This window comes from Anomaloglossus baeobatrachus, chromosome 5 (genome assembly GCF_048569485.1).
Source record: "Anomaloglossus baeobatrachus isolate aAnoBae1 chromosome 5, aAnoBae1.hap1, whole genome shotgun sequence".
Lineage (NCBI taxonomy): Eukaryota > Metazoa > Chordata > Amphibia > Anura > Aromobatidae > Anomaloglossus > Anomaloglossus baeobatrachus.
The window spans coordinates 415,362,091-415,384,230 of record NC_134357.1 but is presented as its reverse complement, the minus strand read 5'-3'; the positions used below and the strand labels follow the sequence as shown (position 1 = coordinate 415,384,230).

General features: G+C 42.5%; 2 protein-coding genes across 3 annotated transcripts in view; one reads left to right on the top strand and one right to left on the bottom strand.

Annotated features, from left to right (window-relative positions):
• Positions 1–1,796: 1,796 nt before the first annotated feature.
• LOC142311669 (cyclin-dependent kinase 5 activator 1-like) lies at positions 1,797–12,665 on the top strand. Of its 2 annotated transcripts, none has more exons than XM_075350265.1 (2): positions 1,797–2,314; positions 7,307–12,665. In XM_075350265.1, the coding sequence occupies exon 2, from the start codon at positions 7,406–7,408 to the stop codon at positions 8,282–8,284; it is 879 nt and encodes a 292-aa protein (XP_075206380.1). In that variant the 5' UTR covers positions 1,797–2,314; positions 7,307–7,405; the 3' UTR covers positions 8,285–12,665. The 2 variants fall into 2 exon arrangements, with proteins under 2 accessions (XP_075206380.1, XP_075206381.1); XM_075350266.1 differs by lacking the exon at positions 1,797–2,314 and adding an exon at positions 2,446–2,533.
• A 4,187-nt stretch (positions 12,666–16,852) lies between these two features.
• Positions 16,853–22,140, bottom strand: part of MYO1D (myosin ID) — a 139,224-nt gene continuing 133,936 nt past the window's right edge. Inside the window, exon 22 of the mRNA XM_075350264.1 lies at positions 16,853–17,724. Coding sequence (XP_075206379.1) covers positions 17,568–17,724 — 157 coding nt within the window. The 3' untranslated portion in view covers positions 16,853–17,567. The remainder of the gene's footprint in view (positions 17,725–22,140) is intronic.

The following is a 22,140-nucleotide window of genomic DNA, read 5'->3' as shown; positions in this document are numbered from 1 at the left end:
CCCAAGGCTGCAACTCACCTGTGACTTCATCGCTGTCACAGTTGGAGGATCCAGCGGTGGCCACGAGTAACCTGAATGACGTCATCGCTGATCGCGATACTCACTTCAGTTGTTGCATGTTGCTGCCAGGAGTGGCAGTGTTCTTCTGCAGCTCCTGTCACCTTCATGTAGCAGAGCTGGAAGCGACACGGGACCTCCGTGGATTCTGCTGGAAATGGATGGGTATTTGGGGCTTAATAAATTGGTGAACGAGGGTATTTATTGTTTTTTTATTAAAAATAAAGGATTTTTCGTTGTGTGTGTTTATTTACTGTAACATACAGATTAATCATGGCAGGTATCTCGGGGAGACGCCTGCAATGATTAATCTAGGACTTATTGGCAGCTATGGGCTGCCATTAACTCCTTATTACTGAGATTGCCAATGCACCAGGGCAATTCGGGAAGAGCCGGGTAGAGTCCCAGAACTGTCGCATCTAATGGATGCGGCATTTCTGGGCGGCTGCTGGCTGATATTGTTAGGCTGGGGGGCTCCCCATAACGTGGAGCTCCACATCCTGAGAATACCAGCCTTCAGCCGTGTGACTTTACCCTGGCTGGTAGTAAAATGGGGGGGGACCGCACGTCATTTTTTAAAATTATTTATTTTTTTACTGCACATATTGACCCGCCCACCGGCGGCTGTGATTGGTTGCAGTAAGACAGCTGTCACTCAGCGTGGGGGGCGTGTCTCACTGCAACCAATCATAGGTGCCGGTGGGTGGGAAAGCAGGGAATACGAGATTGATTAATGAGCGGCCGGCTTTTTCAAAATAGTAAAAGCCGCCGGAGCAGTGTGAACGCTGTACAGCGCCGGTGATCAGGGATCGGTAGGTATGAGAGAGGGGGGAGACTGACCGACAGAGAGAGGGACAGACAAGACAGAGAGAGAGAGAGAGACCGACAGAAAGAGAGAGACCGACCGACGGACTGAGGGAGATTGACTGACATAGACAGAAAAAGAAAGAATAGCCAACATCGCTACAAAAAAGCACAAAACGTACACGGAGCATACAGAGATGCATCCGTGTCACGTACTTGTGCGCACATAACCATTGACTTTCATGGTGTCTGTGTGGGCGTGTTCCGTGCAGAAAACGGACATGCTGCCGTGAAAAACGGAAACACATACGGATCACGGAGACGGACACACGGACATTATGAAAAACGCAAGTGTGACCTCAAACATAGATTAACATTGGTGCACGTTTATCCGTGTCTCCGGTACGGTATATACGGAAACGGACCAAACACGCACGTGTTTTACGGATGTGTGTTGGAGGCCTAATGCGTATGTTTTGTATCATGTTAGGAGCCCATACACATTAGATAACTGTCAGCCATACAATGCTGGCCATCTTGTCCGACTCTTGAATACACACGTTCCTGCATTCTGTATGAAAAAGGCTCATCTGAGGCAGAACAATGCGATCCGTATCCTGAAATTAGATACGGGCAATCAACATCACTAGTCGGTCAGCTGAACATGTTGATCTCGGTGAATTGTGATGATATTAGTCTAATATATGTATGGTGGCCTTTACCCTCCTGATGTAGGCGATTGCTTATAACATTGTGTATACGGTTACATTGCACAATGTCAGTAGTGGTACTGAAATGACCCTTGTAGCTTGGCCCTAAAAACTAGGTTCTGCTTTCCCATATAACCCTGTGTGTACGATCTGGAGAGGGATGAATGAGACTGGAGCTTAATGGGCTGTACTGGGAAGTGCAGCTGTTTCCTGGGAGGGGCAGAAGCCTGTGCTGAATCTGTCAGTCACTCACAGATGCTGGCTGCATTCAGAACTGCTCAGCCTGGAAACATTACCAGTGCCATTCACCACCATGCAATAACATGGGCACTGGGCCTCTGCGGCAAGGCATGCACAGTGCAAAGATACAAGGAATCGTTCATACATGAAAGAGCCAGTAATCAAGGCGGAACAGGCTGCTCACAACTGCTGGATTCTGGGACACGGTAAAGAGCCTGAGGTCTCATCTGGGGCACATAACAAGCTGTGGGAATCTACAGATTTAGGTTTTCAGGGGTCAACAAGAAGTAGGAGATTTCCTGCTGCAATCAGAACCAGCTTTCGACAATTGTCATCAGCCTGCCCATGTGCAATCCCTGATATAGGACAACAGAACCTGTATGGAGCAGATCAGAACCGACTATCCTCCAGGATCCCGTCCATAAAGAACAAGGTCTGAATACGGGTAATCTGGAAGACCTCGCACACCTGCAGCACCTTGGATAGACATTTCAGCATCAGAGGTGGGTGTTTGTAATTCATTGTTTATCCCCAGAAAGAGCTTGAGGTTCCCTGGGGGCTTTTACAGGAATCCCATCCCCCCTCTCTATAATTAACAGTAACCTGCCATAGAACCGCTGCATATGGGAGGGAGGAACAATGGAGATCCTATAATAATGAGGTTACTCTGTTATTGCTGCTCGTCGTGGCTATACGTGTGCTGAACAATGGCCATCAGTAAGGTAAGAGCTCCATGTAGGGTGGGCTAAAGCCTTCACGTGTGTGTATAGGACTCTCAATGAGACCCAGAACAAGAATCAAGGTCTATAGCCCATACATGATCGTCAGTGACCGGATCAGCAGAGGTAGTGAGGACAAAGCCATACTTTTCCACTGGGATTTTTCCATAATTTAATGTGCCTATTCCCTCCAATGGGAAATTCCTGACCAAGTGAATATGACATGGAACGAAATGCTTTTCCTCTGTAGATGCTCCGAATATCTTCTCGTGTCTTATGTATGGCTTCCTCTATTATTAACCTCTGTGTGTCAAGTGATTGCATGTTAATTGGTTTGTTATAGCGGTTTATGGATTATTGAGACGTCCATTGATTTTCGTCCCCTATCACAACAACCATGACCGTCTACATAATCCATATCCTATTACTTTCTATGGCATCCCTACCCCCTCCTCACAGATCATCAATATATTTCTCCTGACACATCCTCCTCATCACTATGTGCTCTGCAGACCACAATGTCTTCTTTTTACACTGCAATATGCAGCTTTCCATTCCTGCACCACAATATTTGTCATTCTACGATGTGCTCCTGGTGGGGACCTGTCATGGCAGCTGGTGACGGGTGGTGCCCCTTACTTGGGTGACCTCTACATATACCATCTATATCGTATGTATCTCTCATTGATGTCTTTTAAACCTGCAGTGCTGAACAATGTAATGGTGGCTCCTTCGATTTCCATTGCATCTTTTCATGGATACACAGCCACATAGGCCTTGTTTACCCTATTACATGTGTAAAGTAATGTACGCTGTCTGGAATAAATAGCTTATGTTAAAGTGAGGCTATGTTCATATTGCATTTAGGCCACGTCAGGCTTTAGACAGAAGCCCCTGAAAAAACGTGATTTAGGTGGAACCGGTGACTAGGCCATTCATTTTAATGAGGCAGATGAAGAAGTCACTTTGTTCTCTGCCTGGCCTCCATCTTAGTAGGGTTTGGTTTTAGAAGATGGCACAAAAGCATTGTCGAATGCGCTTTTGTGCCCACCAAAATAGTGCAAGACAGAGCACAAAGTTACTTCTTCTGCCTCATTAAAGTGAAAGGTACCTTCAGGGGTTCTGCACGTGTCCCGTTTTTCAGGGATTCAGACTGAAGTCCTGAAGAAGAACATGCTCATTGTGAACAAAGCCTAAATTTCAGGTTAATGCAAAATTTAAACCAAAATGATCATTCATGGGGTGAAACCTGTGATGTTTGGAAGGATGTCTACCATTTTTAAAATTTTTATGTAATAAGCATTATTAGAGTAAATAAAAAAAATACACCTCCCTAATCTGGCCAAGACTGGTCATCCATGACACCTGGATCAGGATAGTCTGCACTTCTGTGGCCGGTATCATTAGGAGCGCTTCTTGTGCTTACTAGGACTATGACATATGTCTTGACTTTACGGGGCATAGTAAGCTCAAGATGCGCCCAGGATGCCAGGCTCCAACAGGCTCTAGTCACCCATATTATTCTCATTTGAATTTTTTAAAAAAAAATATTTTGTTGATAGGGCATTCTATCAATGAAAAGTCAGGTGTAGCTGAACGTTTGGGCTAGCTTGAATGTTTCTATTTAGCCAGTATGGACTAAGATATTTATGGCTGCATCGACCTAACAATCGTTCATTCAGCAATCGGCCAAGTTGTATCTACTCTATGTACGTGCTTCTTTAGTCAGTTGACTTCTGTATCCCCCCCATTGCCCTATAAAGTGTGGAGACAAAAAATGCCAGCTTATGCACAGCACATAGTGATTTTTTATTTACTACCTGTCTTTAAAGGGATTGTGCAAGGTTTCTTCTAGACAAGGCTGCACAACGGTCTACAAGTTGTGTCTGGCAATGCAATTGTGCTCCTCTTGAAGTCAATGTGACTGAACTGGAACACTAGACACAAACAGTGGAAATGTGGAGGCGCTGTTTCTGTTTTGTTTTTTTTTCTAGTTCTGGACAACCTCTTTAATCCTCTGGCTTCAGGATATTTCCATACATTCTACCATAACTACAATGTCATAAGACCTAATCATTACGATATGTTGTCATTGGGGATTGTTGTGTGTTTTTTTTAATATAAAGCCCTAAGATTTGTGCCAGGTAATCGGCCTGTGAAATGTAACTAGCTCCACCAGTCTAGTCATTCCTGGATCTACTAGACTGGTGGAGCTGGTTACCTAGAAGGAACTTACAATATTAATCTAATTAGAGCTGTTCAATGGGTTTGATCCTGAAAAGGGCAAGTCTAAATGTGGTAGATATTCATCCGACAGACCAAAATCTTGGTTTCTAATAAAATTTGTCTTTAGTATATACTGTATGTGGTGGTGGGATTAGATATCGAGCCCTAAGTGTGACAGGAACGATTGTTACCTGTTTTGGACAGGCCCTCCAGTGGGATAAGGCTCTCCTTCAAAAACTGCCCAAAAGATCCTTCAGAAGACAGAAACCCTATCTGGGGCCAGTCACCAGTTAATTCACAAATATCTAAAAGGCTTAATAGGCTATGTCATGTGTGCACAGCTAGTTGTACATACCCTGAATAGATGGAAGGAGGGTCCCCGGAGTCATAGCCTCTAGTAGACCCAAGGGTCCTCAGTCCAATAATAGTTAAGGGTAACATGCATAGAGAACTTCATGTTGTTATATGTAACAAAAAAAAATAAACCCCTGCGTTTAGCTCATATAATTGAAGAAAAAGGTCATTTGGGCTAGTGATGATTGATGGAAAAGGTTGTGGGGGGAGGGAGAGCAATATATTCTCCTGTCCTTCGCATCACGGCTAACGCTGAGAGGTTAAACTGGTTTGAAAAGCTAATATTGGTTGAAATTACAAGGAAGTGGCGAAAAACCCAGGTGACTCTGCTTACTATGACAAAACCACCTTTTTTTTGCAGACTATTCTTTGTTATATTTATGACAGCAAGTCAACAAGACACAGACGTGATGATAAAGTCCAGGTGGTGCGATGTTTTCCACACGTTGACTAAAAAATAAGCACCGAACCTGTCCACGGAAAATAGCCATGCTTTTCTAATTCTGGAAAATTTCTTTAATTTAAATGACTTGGTTGGAATTTGAAACAATCTAGGCAATTGCAAAGGGTTTTGATCGCTCCATAAAACCATTTCTGAAAATCGGTTGTGGTCCAAGATCTGTCTAAATATGATCATATCTGGTGGATCTGACTTGATTTTCATGTTGCAAAATAATTTTAGGGCCCTATCCTTTGCACTTTTTAATACAGTACTGATTTTTTTTTTTGATTTTTTTTTTTTATTTTGCGGCTGACTATCAAACCTTTTTAGCAAACTCCGAGTAAGGCTGGATTTACATACCCATGTTTCATGGTCCAAGTACTGACCGCAATGTGGGGTCCGGATGAGAATCTCCTGAGGTTGACCACTTCATATGTCAATGAGACTGCACTGTTGGGTCAGGAGACCCGCTGCCAGTCCCAACATCACCGTTCATACATAGACCACTTAACACTGATGTGTGAATCTGGCCTAGGAGGATCGCCCCAATTGTTATGGTTGTCTCTTCTGTTGGGCACATTGTCTTTGTCCCCAACAGTTGTGATTTACTTTTCCACCATTGGATGTAACCTCGCAGTACGTGAAACTTTATGCAAATGATAAACTTAATCATTTATTACTTTAATTGCCTCGTTAATAATTCCACTGTCTATATTCGGAGCACTGTGCTCACATAGTTGTGTATTGTTAGGAACAGGGTTTTCCCTCACTGCTGATAACCGATTATTATTTATACGGCAGTAAAAATGCATTTTCCATCCAGCTTCTGGCAGCTATAACTATGAAGCCGTCTGCTGCGCCCAGATCAGATGCAGTTGGACTACAAACCGGAGGATAGGACAATGCAGACAGCAGCAATTTACACATGACTCATTGTTGTTTTCACTTCTAAGATCGAAGCAAGTCGAGAGTCATTGATGCACACACACATAGGAATGCAGACAACTCTCGGCGTAGATACTAATGCTAAAGTATTATATTTCTATTTCTAGACATATATTATATGGTATACAGCATGGTTGTTTAATGGTTGTCACCGTGCCATACAACATCAACCAAGGCCAACCTCTACTTTGGGGATTTTGTATGTTATCTTGTTTATGTGGATTTCTTCTGAGTTTTGCTGTTTTGTCCCACACTACAAACATACAGTAATAGGATAAATTATTATATTATTGGGTATAAAAAGATTGGGAAATTATATTTTGATCCCCATTGGGGACAATTTCTATACATCAATATGGAGTATGTTGGTGCTATGTAAGCAACAGGAAAAAATATACACCCAGACAGTGCACATATACTAATAGCCTGGTCCTTTGTGGCAGTTCATGTCTATATCTGAAGGGCTTCCGAACCATCTGGTGCAGATGAGTGGACTTTTATGCTATACATCCATACTAGCTATTTGTTCTGTGACATAATATAAGCTCTGCTTTTTGTATTGAAAGCTAGTAGGACCATACAATTCAAGTATTAAAAAAAATGATGGTCACTTAATTTATTTGTGCCCCAGAGGGCTGTTGTCCATTCTGCAGGCCTCAGCATGGAGAGGGTCACATGCTAGTTATGAAGCGATCTTTCATCCAACCCTACAGGGCATCCCCGATTGCTTGAGTAGATATGCAAGTTCTAATTCTTGAGTATATTTTCAGTGAGTCAGAATTTAATATTTGTCTTGTCTTCTTTTCCAGGCATCTTAATTTTATGAGAGCTGCGATGAAATGATATCTGAAGTTTTCTGAATATCCAATCATCTATAACAAGAAAGAAGCCACTAAGTGTGAGCAATCATGGGGACTGTCCTCTCTGTGTCCCCAAGCTACCGCAAGGCAGGACTTTTTGAAGGGAGCTCCTCAAGTGTGGCCCATTATACTGCCGTCCAAAACAGCAAGAATGGAAAATCTCTGAAGAGACATTCCTTCATCTCTGTCTTGCCCTGGAAGAGACTGGTGGCCGTTTCGTCCAAGAAGAGACAGCCGAAGAAAGGCCAAGCCAATGGCAGTTATCAGAATAATGTTACTCATCTCAATAGTGAGAATTTAAAGAAGTCTTTGTCTCCTTCAAATATATCAAGCTTCACGCAAGACTCTAAAGATTCCATTATTAAAGACTCAGTTTCCTCTGTTAACAAGTCTGTCCAGCAGCAAGTGCACTCTTCTCCAAAGCGAGTGGTAGTACAAGCATCCACCAGCGAGCTGCTACGATGTTTAGGAGAGTTCCTATGTCGAAGGTGTTACAAACTCAAACATCTCTCCCCTACAGAACCCGTACTGTGGCTAAGAAGTGTTGACAGGTCTCTTCTCCTCCAAGGGTGGCAGGATCAAGGCTTCATTACCCCGGCCAATGTAGTTTTTCTTTACATGCTCTGTCGAGACGTCATATCGTCTGAGCTTAACAGTGAGCAAGAACTTCAGGCATCTTTGTTAACTTGTGTCTATCTGTCATATTCCTACATGGGCAATGAGATCTCCTACCCACTCAAGCCTTTCCTAGTGGAGAGCTCAAAAGAAGCCTTTTGGGACCGTTGCCTTTCTGTCATTGGACTAATGAGTCCAAAGATGCTGCGCATCAATGCTGACCCTCAGTATTTCACTCAGATCTTTGCTGATCTAAAAGCAGAAGGTGGACAAGAAGAAAAGAACCGACTGTTCATTGGACTGGATCGGTGAGCCAACCTGTGAACCAATTACGAGGACTGGTGGAGAGAGAGAACAGACTCTGTTGGGGTCATATTAAAAACAGGCCAATTAGCTTAGTTTTATATTTCAAAGGAGAGACTGAAAAGGGCATTGCCATGTTGATGACAGAGCAAGGTTGAAATGTTTTGATTTTATTTATTTTTATTTTTTTTGTGGTCCCTACTGGAATTCTTATATTGTGTTAATGCTTGACAGGTTTCAAGCAAGAATAGGTCTACACATTGCAATGTTTTACTTTGTGTTGTAATGCTCTGCAGGTCTTCTACAAGGAACCTGAATTAGCACTGCTGGTAGATTAGAAGTATAACAAGTCTCGTCACAGATATCACTGTGTCTGTGTCCTCGTAATCCGCTAAATTTGCTTCAAGTTACTTTCCGTTTTGTTAAGTCTTCAGATATCACCTTTAATGAACCTCAAATCTTATTCACTAGTCAATGACGTGAAATCTCCAGACCAGTTGCTTTGCAGTGCAGGGCCGGATTAGCATGAACTCTGGAGTTATTTAGGTCACATATGGAACTGTAAATAGTTGCACTCACGAGAGTAAAACAGCTTAGCACTTTTCTACCACAACCCTCAAGCCTACAGACAGAAAGATGCCTAGGAACCCAACACCAAGTCATGTAGGTACAACCATATGCTATGGCAAACCAGTGAAGGAGATCATGAAAATGGGGGTGCCCAATAATGGCCATCAACTAGCGCGCGGCATTAACACCAACCGGTAATTTCTAAACAACTAAGGAGAAATGTGACTTTGGTTTGTTTAGGTAAGATAAATGCGGTAAATGGTCACTTATGAATGTGATAAATGAGAAAGACTGGTGTAAGGAGAGTGTGGGACTGGTTTACTGATTACATGAGGTTTCTTGGCTTCCATGGGTGCTTTCATAGGGTGTTCTACCTATGGTTTCCAAACTACAACGCCATGCTGGAAGTTTTTATGTTTGCAACTGCTCCGAAACCACAGGTTGGAAGTCGGTGGTTTATACTAACCAGATATAGTGGTCAAATACATTACTAGAATTTGTTTTACTACTATGATTTCGGTTGAACCAATATTCAACTGGAGAAAAATGGACACTGGTGATGCTGTAGGCATTTTGTGATGTCACTAATGCCTTGTAAATTTTCTTAATCAGTTGAGCATAAAAGATGGCTGCTTTTGTTCGGTGTATGCATGAGATAGGTAGTAGATCAATATAGCCTTAGATGTTCTAGAAAAAGTCTGGGTGGGATCATATGCTGTCACAAGCCTTGAGTGACAGGTTCTAAATATAATAGAAGTGCTAAAGCTCTCTATATATCCCTGGAATGTGAACTGACCTAATTTTAAGATGCTAAAATAGAATTTTATTACCGTGAAATGGCCTGGGTTGGGTGGTAGAGTAGCTTTCCCGGGCCACCTCTTCAATAGGTAGCCTTTGACTTGGGTACACTGCCTTTACTAAGCGCTGGTCTGACCTTGCCTATCTTGACTTGTGTAACTACTTGAGTGAAGCCTAAAATGTGTAGCTCATTACTTATAAGCAGAGGCCAGGACCAAACTAATAGGATCAGGTTGGTGGGTTAATGGCAAAGCCCACTATAACTTGGCTACTTGTCAAATGTTTTATGAGTAGTTTGTGGAAGGTTTGTTCCACCTACTCGTTCACTGGGAAACTTTCAAAGACAGACCCTCTTGTAATAAAGCTAGTACCATGCCGAGGAACAGTCAACCAAATTTGTATCTGCACTGAGGGAAGTTCATCATTAATGGAGTTGTGGTACACAATTTCTATGAATTGCGCCACTCCAGCCCCCAGTCTGTATCTGCTATTGCACTTGAACCCTCAGTAGAATATCAGATGTCTAGACAAAGGTGGCGCTTTTTGTCTTTTACAACCCCTTTAATTGTGGCCACTTTCCATAAACTTGCCTAGATCCCGCATGATGTGAAAAATAATGCACTTTTGTCATGTAATGTGCATCACGGCTTGATTGCTTTGAAAAATTGAACTCTACTTCAGAAATGTGCCATTATCTCCTTGAAAAAAACTCGGGAGGGTTTCCCAGTTAATGTTACTAGTACAGTGTTAGAGAAAAATTGTGCTCACTTGTATTTTCATGTATTTTTCTTTGGTGTTAGGATGCAGGTTCTTGAACCAGGTATATACACTGGGGTCGTACAGCTACACTGTAGTCATATGGGACACATGCAAACTGTATCTGCCTGAGTAATGCATTGAAGGGTCAATGGTGACCAGCTCACATTGACACTTCTGTTTAAGAGTACGTTTTATTGGGAGGTTTGGGGTCCATGTGTAGAGCCCTTATTGGCAGCAATGTGAGGAAGGTTGTAGGTCGGTAGTCCTGGGCCACATATGTGTCTTGGTGGTTGAAGTTACCATATGTGCGTGCATACTACACACCTACCAGCTCAAAACCATTGCATAGAGGCTGTAATAGTACCTAATATGTTCAGTAGGGGATGACCCTTTAAAGTTGGCAGTAGTGCAGGTCACTTTCTGCCTTGCAAACATGCAGTTATTTTGCTTTTTTTTTTTTTTTTTAAAGGGTGGATCTTCAGAATTGCCCATTCTCTGGGGGCCCATGAGCAACCAAGTTGGCCTCCTGCCTACTTCACCCTTGGCTTAAAGGGAGCCTGTCAGGATAAAATGACTGTGCAAACCAACCACTTGCTGCATCTATGCTGTGCTTAAACAGTTCAGTGCACCTTTCCACCTACATCTATCTGTGGCCTCTTCTGGCTCCTGTAAAGCAGAGCTGTAAAACAAGGAGGCCAGAGATACAGTACGTTTGTATGATCTCCCAGTGTTTGCATGGATAGCCTCCAGGTTCTCGGCTTTCCTGCCACACTCCAAAGACATATTGATAGGGATTTAGTTTGTGAGCCCCAGTTGGGACAGTACATCTGTAAAGCGCTGTGTAGTTAATAGCGCTATTAAAAGGGGTTGTCCACTACTTTTGATATTGATGGCCTATCCTTTAGGATAGGTCATCACTGTCTGATCAGCTGGGGTCCGACATGCCGCACCCCCGACATTCAGCTGATCTCAGTCCCGGCGGCAGCAGGCGGTCGGAAATGCTTAGTCTGGCACTATTCCATTTTCTGATTGCGGCCGCGTACTGCATATCCGCCTCCCATTCTAAATCAATAGGAGGCAGATGTGCAGTACCCGGCCGCGGTCGCTATCAGAAGACTAAGCAGTGCTGAAACTGAGCATTTCCGGCCACCTCCCGCTGTCGCTGGGACAGAGATGAGCTGATCGACAGGGGTGCAGCGTGTCAGACCTCAGCTGATCAGACATTGAGGGCCTATCCTAAGGATAGGCCATCAATGTCAAAGTAGTGGACAACCCCTTTAAGGTGAGTAAAATAAATAAATACATGCAAGACAAGTGGTTGGGAAGGTGCGCTGAACGTGTGCTTGGTTTGAACAGTCAATTTGTGTTTTAACCAACAGATAGCAAGATCATCAGTACAACATGGGCCAGACTAAACTCCTTGGGCTTTACTATGACCATGAAAATAATTCCCTCTGTTGTGAAGTTACCCTAATACAGCCTTCCCCCCAACTCCAGCCCTTAAGAGCCACTAACAGTGCATCTTTTCAGGATTTCCTTAATGTTACATAGGATAATTTACGGTAATCACCTGCACAGGTAATGAATCTTGGCAGTGCCATGGAAATCCTGAAAATACGCACTCTCTTGGACTGGAGTTGAGGAACATTGCCCTAATAGAATAATTTTAGCTTTGACTGATATATATATATAGTATTGAACACTTGACCATACTGGAGCCCACTCATGGCCATCATGTATACAGTGAATGATGGCACTTCGTGGATGTAATTTGACAATTTCTGATATCACTGGCCAAGGGGCCAGCACATCCCCTCCCAAGCTTGATTGCTGTACCTCATGTGGTCACATTCTGCTGTAATTGCTGCTTATAAGTGTCTGTAACATGGTGACCTCTGAAGGGTATATATGGTTTAGGTGGGCAGACTGAACTGGCATGTTACCCATCTGCCTGTATTATATAAGTATATGTATATAACTATGTACTGTATTTGTGTGACTGAGTGCATGATAGCCAATCCCACCCCACACGTGTACGCAGGGTACGCATGTTTCCTGTACAGGAGTTTAGGCATGAACATGGCAGAGTACGCGTGTGGGATGTTCTCACTTGTAGCATCTCGCGGTTTACATGAAGTCGTTATGTGGTTTGTGTATGAATGACACTAATGATGGGTGTGGAGGTGACAACTTCCGCCTCTTGTCTAACTTGTGTTTTTATTTATTTTTGTACAGTGAGGATGAAATAAAGACTCACAATCTGTGTGGTGTGTGTTCATTTCTATGGGGGGATAATGCAGGTATCACTTAATAGAACACCTAGCAATTAAAGCCATCTATTAGGATACATAACCCCGATCAGAACCCGCTGAATCCTGGACATGGCGGGCCCTGACCTGCGGGGCCACGAGTCTCCTCCACAGGAGAGCACAGTTTCACGATCAGAGTTCGGGGCACTGCGGTCTCTCGCTTGTGCTCTCCATATGGAGGACGCTTGTGACTCCGCAGCAAAGAATTGACATGCTTGCAGGTCGAAAAGTTGCACCACAGGTAAGTGTTTCGCAACATGTGGTATACACACATTGGGCATAATACAGTGCTTGTACTGTACAATGCAGCGTTTTGGATGCAACAAAAACATGCTGCATCCACAATGCTGCAAACCCTAAGCGTCAGCAAGCAGCCTTAGTGATATGTATATTGTATCAGTATATTGGATGTTTCTGGGATTCCCACAAGAGCTGTATAGGGAGAGGTGCATATATGTAGCCTGTTCATAGGATTTATGGAAATTGACGATCTCTAATTAACCCACAATGAAAATCAACCCCCAAAGAAGGATAGAATTTGTTTTTGCACTAAACTTATACATTTATTTTAATATCCACCATTATATACCATTTTGTCTTTTTTTAACAGCTTTTCATTGGGATTAGGGCTTTATTTTGTGTGTTTTTAAACATCAGGCTCCAATTAACATTTTGGCTGACTGCAGCCGCCACTAGAGGGAGCTTGTGAACTTACTGTAATACAGCCAGTGCAATCCCTCTGCAGCTCCTGGGCTGCATTCTAGCAATGTTCCTGTTGTTCTTGTGCCCCCTTTCTGACCAAAATAAAGACTTTGTAAAGTGGTACCTTTTTGTATTCAGATCTTGATAATGGTACAGGGGGCGGGCTCTCTGGTGTCTGTTAGGCCGTCCCCATCGCGCAATTTCAAAGAGGTGACGTGAGGTAAGCTGGCCAGCGCTTGCACAGAACGGTTGAGGCGGCGGTGGAGGCTTTGGTGAAAGCACGAACACGAGATTATGGGCGGGTACTTGCTGATGAAAGTCACAGCGCCGCCCATAATCTCACGCATGCACAACACGTCACCAGTGGTCACACTGCACATTGCACAGTCCCACGAGAGTGGCACGGCGCATGCGCAAGATTAAGGGCGGCCATAATCTCGCGCATGTGCCGTGCCACTCTCGCGGGACTGCAATGTGCAGTGTGACCGCTGGTGACGTGTTGCGCATGCGCGAGATTATGGGCGACCATAATCTCGTGCATGCGCCGTGCCACTCTCGCGGGACTGCAATGTGCAGTGTGACTGCTGGTGACGTGTTGCGCATGCGCAAGATTATGGGCGACGCTGTGATTTTCATCAGCAAGTTCCCGCCCATAATCTCGTGGTCGCGCTTTCACCGCCGCCTCCACCGCCACCTCCACCGTTCTGCGCAAGCGCTGGCCAGCTTACCTCACGTCACCTCTTTGAAATTGCGCGATGGGGGAAGGCCTAAAGCGAGAAGGAGGCAGACTAACTGCCACCAGAGAGCCCGCCCCCGTGTACCATTATCAAGATCTGAATACAAAAAGGTACCACTTTACAAAGTCTTTATTTTGGTCAGAAAGGGGGCAAATAAACAACAGGAACATTGCTAGAATGCAGCCCAGGAGCTGCAGAGGGGGAATCTTTTCGGTTTAGTGCAACATTTCTGATGACAGGTTCCCTTTAAAAAAAAAATAATTTTTTTTAAAGGCATAAATTGAGTCCTTCTGTTATTTTGCCAGTCCTCAATATAACATGAGGTAAATGGAAGGAATTTGCGTTGCCAACAAGAATCAATTTAAAAAAAAAAATGGCCCTGAACAATTTTAGGGTGTGAATAGCTAAAAGAACCCAAGTTCCAAGTACATAAATATTCAAAGGCTATGTGCACACGCTGCGTTTTTTTGACGCTGCGTTTTTGTGCGTTTTTGGCCGCTAAAAACGCACAAAAACGCACCCGCGTCAAAAACGCAGCAAAAGACACATGCGTTTTTACCGCGATTTGGTGCATTTTTGGCTACGTTTTTGATCTCTGCGGTTTTCTGCGGTTTTCCAATGCATTGCATGGGGGGAAAACGCAAAAAAACGCAGGAAAGAATTGAAATGTCCATTTTTTTTTTTTAAGCTCAAAAACGCAGCTTAAAAAACAGTTGTGTGCGGACAGCAAAATTGAAAACTCAGACTTTGCTGGGGAAGCAAAGTCATGCAGTTTTGAGGCCAAAAACGCACCCGAAAAACGCGCAAAAACTCCGCGAAAAACGCACTGTGCGCACATAGCCTAAATCTCTCTTTCCTTCTCTGCAGTAAGCAACCTGTCCTCTATACATACAAATTAAACCTCTAGGAGTCCTGCTGTTCTAGCTCTCTAAAGTTAGGAGTCCAGTGAATCACACAGCTGTGCATGGGGCTGCTGACTCTGCAGAGGGGAGTGAAAGGGAGTTCAGAGATGACAATGACTCCCTTAGGCTATGTGCACACAGTGCGTTTTTCGGGTGCGTTCCCCAGCAAAGTCTATGAGTTTTCAATTTTGCTGTCTGCACACAACTGTTTTTTTAGGCTGCATTTTTGAGCTTAAAAAAAAATAATGGACATGTCAATTCTTTCCTGCGTTTTTCCCCCATGCAATGCATTGGAAAACCGCAGAAAAACGCAGAGATCAAAAACGCAGCCAAAAACGTACCAAATCGTAGTAAAAACGCATGCGTTTGCCACTTTTTTTGACGCGGGTGCGTTTTTGTGCGTTTTTAGCGGCCAAAAACGCACAAAAACGCAGCGTGTGCACATAGCCTTATCCGTCTCTTCAGCCAGCTATACATTAGTTTCCTGGAAAGGTTTCTTTGTGACACTTGAACGATGCAAGTGAAGGTACACACTGGATTGCACAAATGTCATCCATTGTTTTAGGGCTATTGGTCATATTGCAGCGCTTCACCTTTTTCGTCTTTGCTGATGCAGAAGTCACACCTGAAACTACTGTATTATCTGGAATTATGAATAGATCCATGGCCCGCAGAGCTGTGAGAGTCATCACACTTGGAAAGTAGTTTAGCGCTGTTGCTTTGAGGTTCCCACTAAAAAATTTCCATATACTTCTAATCCCTAAGATTTGCCTCATGTCTGCACCTGTCTTGGTAAATATCCAGGTATCGGCTTAATTAACCTGATAGTCTAGAAATTTCTCACCAGCGACAGGTGAACATTTTACTAATTAATGAATTTTATTTATTTTTTTTACAAGCATTAACCATTTGTGTTAGGTGCTACTGAAATGGTCCTCGTTACAGTCCCAGGTTACTGATCATTTTTTGACCCCTTATCCAGAATATTCTGAAAGGTTGTGTCATTTGTTGTATTGAAGCCAGCCAACAGTACATCCATCACTCCTGCAGCGACCGGTACAAGCGGAGAACACCTACTCACGTGTAATCCATTCAGAGGCCAGGTCGACCAAAACAAGTGCCACAGTGACTTTGGTGGAGCGACTAAAAGTTTTGTGCAACCTTTTTGTAATTTAATGTCACACAAATAGTTGCAATCTCACTGTAAAAATATGTCATACACTGTGGTCTATGGTGGGAAAGTCAATTGAGACTTAAAGGGACTCAATCAGCACAGGATGAATGTTCACACCCAGTAAATTGGTTTTCTATCTATCTAGCTCCTCCCTTCTTTGGCTCTATGAAGCCAAAGCTGTCAATCACAGAAAAGGGGAGGGTGGAGACTGATGAAAACAAGCAGGTGGGAAGGTGAATTAAAATGATCAGCCCGGTCCTGATACATGAGCGCCTGTACTTGGTGTGAACATTCTTCCTGCGCTGATAGTGTCCCTTTAAGACAAACAATCCAGTTGTGATTTGTGTTATGTGCTGCAATGCAACCACTGACAATCACTGCATGTAATGTTGCTAAAGGATGCTCACAATTTCAGCTGATAGCCGTGAGGGAAAGATGCATCTGCCTTTGATGTTCATATGCGCTAACAGCTTATTGAAAGTAGGTTTTCCTGGAGGAAACACCCCTTCGTTATGTGCTGAACTTATGAGATGTCTGTCTACAAACACAAGATGATCGTGTAAATAATTTATTGTACTAGGTTTGGGTTTTTTTGCAGGATATTAATCATTTATCACAAAGATTCATACATTCTTAAATAATTTACATTTATTGGAGAAAGATGCCATCCTGACAGCATTGTACGTCATTTTTATACATTGATAAACGTCGGTACCTTATTAAAAAATATCAAGAAAATAACGGAATGCTTAATACATGGACAAGCGGATTAATCCAGCCAAAGCCATTCATAAAAGACTCAGTATTGGTTCCCTTAGTCATAACTAGATATGGAAATATATATACCCGCTGCTTCCAAATATACATGCTTTGTATTATTGCCGTTTTATAGAAGGCCCACCGCTAGCCTGCAACATGGACCTTCAACAACACAACTGCTTCCACCACAAGGGCGACACTGTCGTGGGGCAACCATTTGGGCTGTGATATTCTGAGAGTCAATGCAATTCTATTGAAGTCACTTGACTTTGGAGACCATGGACCAGCGTGTGTCCAAAGTTGTCATCAAACCCCGTCTAAGAAATGACATGTACACTGACCATCAAGACAATTACCAGAAATTAGAAACCTATATATTTATTATTATTATTATTATCCGGTCAGCACATAATTATATAGATAACTCTAAAAAGATACAGCGCCAGGCTGAAGAACCTGGGTTAAAATTGCGGAATTGAGCTGATGGAGGAACCAGTCCCCCAACACCATTGTATACCTGGGTAGTTGGCTATTTAAGGCACGCAGAGATACTTGGTATCACTAAATATGGTGAAGGCACACTTAATTGGCAGGCACGCTTAAAGTGAAGCCGGAGCGGCTCTTGTTGAAGTGAGGCTGTGCTTGGTTTATCTTGGTTTCCACATTGATGGAGCAGGACTTGCCGCGCTGGCTGCACTGGACTGGGTGTGACACTGTGACCTGGAGACGCCTCTTCTCACTGCCAGGATAGAAGAATGACAAACACTTAATGAGATACTCAGGAATATCTCGCCTCCCATTTTTCTGTACTCGCATATATAAATTATCAGAATATGTAGTCTAATTACTCCAGACCTCCAGGGTGCAAATATAAATGTTGTATCTTAGACATTTGAATGTAGTATTGTAGCAGCTTGTGCCAAGATTTATCACTAATATACTCCAATAGAGCATACGGACTCTATAGAGGGGAGTGTCCCCTCCGCTTGGGACAAAATGAAACATTACACTGTTCTTTAGTCAGCGTAGGGGTAATTAAATAAACATTATGTTGCCAAAAGCAACTAAACCCCTAAACTAAACTATAATTTTAAAAAGTAACTTTTTATTGTTATGACTAATAAGTAAAGAGGTGCGCTAGAAAAAGTTAAAACCACTTAGTGCAATGATATAATGTCTCCAAAAAAGGGACAAATATGCCCTTGGTGTATAGATATTTTGCCCTAATAGTCTCTAAGGGTTATTCTTATAAATTGTTTGGTTAACAACGGACATAATGTAAGCGATGTTCTGTTTTCATTTGGTATATGGGAACCTATCACTGCACTAGCTATTTAAAAAAAAATATCATTAGCCTCCACAACATGTTTCACCACAATGGCATCATCAGGGGAAAGGGGCTTTTTCCCCTGATGATGCCAGTGTGATGAAACATGTTATAGGAATAACCCTTAGAGATTATTAGGGCAAAATATCTATATACACCAAGGCTTATTTGTCCATTTTGTGAGACATTAAATCACTGCACTAAGTGGTTTTAGCTTTTTTCTTGTGCACCCCTTAGCTATTAATTATAATAATAAAAGTTACTTTTGAAAATCCTACATCTACATAGACCACTCAGATATGCCAGCGTAAAGACCCAAGGCACATTGGATTATGGTAGGGATCTCAACTTTTCTCTAATATGTATGTGGGCCTTTACTCTGGATTATGGTGCAAACAAAACTTTTCTCTAGAGTAAAGACCCATATACACATTAAGGAGGAGTTGAGACCACCATAATCTACAGTAAAGGTCCCTTACACATAAGAGAAGAGTTAGGAGCACCATCATAAGAAAGGGAAAAAGCCACCTAGAAAAATTGAGAGAACCCCATTATAATTCACAATAAAGACCTTCCAACACCAGTTGCATGACAAAAATCCCACCTCACCAGTTGAGGGTTAAGAGCTAATCTACCAGACTTAGCCAGTCCAACTCTCACATGGTCGGCCTTAAGTTGAATGACTGGCTTGTAACTTTGCGCTGCAGTAGCCGTTGCATATGGCTGGCTTGAACCTCCTCTAATGGTCACAGCTGATTAGTAGCACACTAAAAACGGAAAATAAATTCTCCATCAAAACCACTCTCTCCACAGCTTGCATTTTCAGCATAAGACCTCTAGTATTTCTTCACTTCCCCCATGATTTGTATCATTTTATTCTGCGACCATGACTGTGACTATAGCAGACATTCCAGCTGCTATGAGGCCCAGGCGTTCAGGGGATCCGCTTAGGTGTAAGACCATGGTAACTGTTGAAGGCAACAACAAGTTGGTGGCTTTCTGCTACAAGTGCATCTCAATAAATTCGAATATCCTCAAAAAGTTAATTTATTTCAGTAATTCAATACAAAAAGGGAAACGTATATATCTTATATAGAGTCATTACACACAGAGTGATCTATTTCAAGTGTTTATTTCTGTTAATGTTGATGATTATGGCTTACAGCCAATGAAAACCCAAAAGTCATTATCTCAGAAAATTAGAATATTATATAAGACCAACTGAAAAAATGCTATTAAACTCAGAAATGTTGGCTACTGAAAAGTCTGTACAGTAAATGCACTTAACACCAAAGTTGTGTCACACAAGGGGATATGAAACAAAATATCTAATGGTGACAATGCACCACTATATTCCCCATGTAATCATATGGAAAAGGCTATTTGAAACAAACATATATACCCCATAGCAAAAAAAAAAAATAGCTAATACCTAATATAAAATATATAAAGTTTATTAATACATAGAATAAAAGAACAAGGTAAAAAGTAATGAAAGTAGTGCGAAACAGCACCACAAACGGCACAGCAGGGGACAGTTGAAGAATATATCAAAGGCAGTGCAGTGCAGTGCAGTGCACCACAAATAACATTTGTATATAGTATGTATATAGTTCTACAAAATATAATGAAAAGAGGAGTACAACAACCTTAATAAATAGCAAATATAGCTGGTAGAAACTACTAGTACAAAATGAAAGGTATGAGATCTAAATCAATTATAGCACACTAAAATGGTTAATAAATATCTGTATATCAAAATATGGAGTTAAGTGAAATATACACTAACCACAAAGCAAACTAAACATTGGCTGGTGAATGTCCTAATTCAAGAATATTGGCCACAAGATATAATAAATATATGATATAAATATAAAAATGTGTTCCCATAGTTGGGCATACATGAACTAGTCGAAATGAAAGCCGATACCTATATTAATCTAATTAGTGTCAACAAAGTGCACAATAATACTCAAGTTAGCTGATGAAAAGAATGAATACCGCTAACAATGTATAACCTAGTGTGGTGTGTACTAATCAACAAGGAATGATAGCAGAGAACAATAGACAGGCAGAACATAATGATATGTAAAGATGGTAAGTACCTAAAATAGCAAGTGTTTACCTGAGGTCATGTCCCACTATTGCCGTGCCGACACCAGGACCCTACACAAAGACTACACGCCGAAACACTTTTAGGGTCCTGGTGTCGGCATACCAAATGTGTGTATATTTTTTTAAATCTTTAATTTTCAATTGAATTTGAAATTTATGAAATTCAATTTCAAAATTCAATTTTTAATTGGAGTGATTTGAACTTTGAGGTTTTTTTAATTTTTTTTTATACAGTACTTTATTTTGTTTACATTTTTTATTTTACTAGTCCCCCAAGCAGTCTGATCGCTTGTGCATTTCTGTAGATCAGAGCAGCATTTCTCTGATTTGCAGAAAAGCTGCTCTTCTCTTACACCCGGTGGTCTGCCGGCTATGAGATGAACTGACTCATGATAGCTACGCGAGTCATCACATAACCCTGTGATGGCGCCAGGTAAGTGAATGGGGCGGCACGGTGGCTCAGTGGTTAGCACTGCAGTCTTGCAGCGCTGGGGTCCTGGGTTCAATTCCCACCAAGGACACCATCTGCAAGGAGTCTGTATGTTCTCCCCGTGTTTGTGTGGGTTTCCTCCGGGTACTCCGGTTTCCTCCCACATTCCATAAACATACAGATAGGGAATTTAGATTGTGAGCCCCAATGGGGACAGTGATGCCAATGTATGTAAAGTGCTGTGGAATTAACAGCGCTATATAAATGAATAAATTATTATTATATTATTATTATATTACCGCGGCCGCCAAGTACAGCATGCTGTGACATTTTCACAGCCGCTGTAAGAGGTTAACTGGCACAAGTGGGTAGCGAATCCACTCGTGCCCGATAGCTGCACGTCAGCTGTTCAAATCAGCTGACATGAGTGGGAATCGCTGCCGGCTGCCAGGGAAGCATGAAGTACTTGAAACTTTCCTGGTAGACGGCTGCTCTGACTTTGTTCTTGATAAAAAATAGTGGACCTACACCAGCAGATGACATGGCTCCCCAAACCATCACTGATTGTGGAAACTTCACACTAGACCTCAAGCAGCTTGGATTGTGGCCTCTCCACTCTTCCTCCAGACTCTGGGACCTTGATTTCCAAATGAAATGCAAAATTTACTTTCATCTGAAAACAACACCTTGGACCACTGAGCAGCAGTCAAGTTCTTTTTCTCCTTGGTCAAGGTAAGATACTTCTGGCGTTGTCTATCGGTCATGAGTGGCTTGACACAAAGAATGTGACAGTTGTAGCCCATGTCCTGGATATGTCTGTGTGTGGTGGCTCTTGAAGCACTGACTCCAGCAGCAGTCCACTGCTGGTCAATCTCCCCCAAATTTTTGAATGGCTTTTTCTTAATAATCCTATCAAGGCTGCGGTTGTCCCGGTTACTTGTGCACCTTTTTCTACCACACTTTTTCCTTCTACTCAACTGTCTATTAATATGCTTGAATACAGCACTCTGTGAAAAGCCAGCTTCTTTAGCAATGAGCTTTTGTGGCTTATCCACTTTGTGGAATGTGTCAATGAATGCTTTCTGGACATCTGTCAAGGCAGTAGGCTTCCCCATGATTATGTAGCTACTGAACCAGACTAAAGGCCCCTTTACACACAGACTTTCCAGCGATCCCAACCTGGCCGGGATCGCTACAAAGTCTCTGGTGAGCTGTCAAACAGGCAGACCTGGCCAACGACGCAACAGCGATCCGGACCTGCAGAACGACCTAGCTAGTCATTG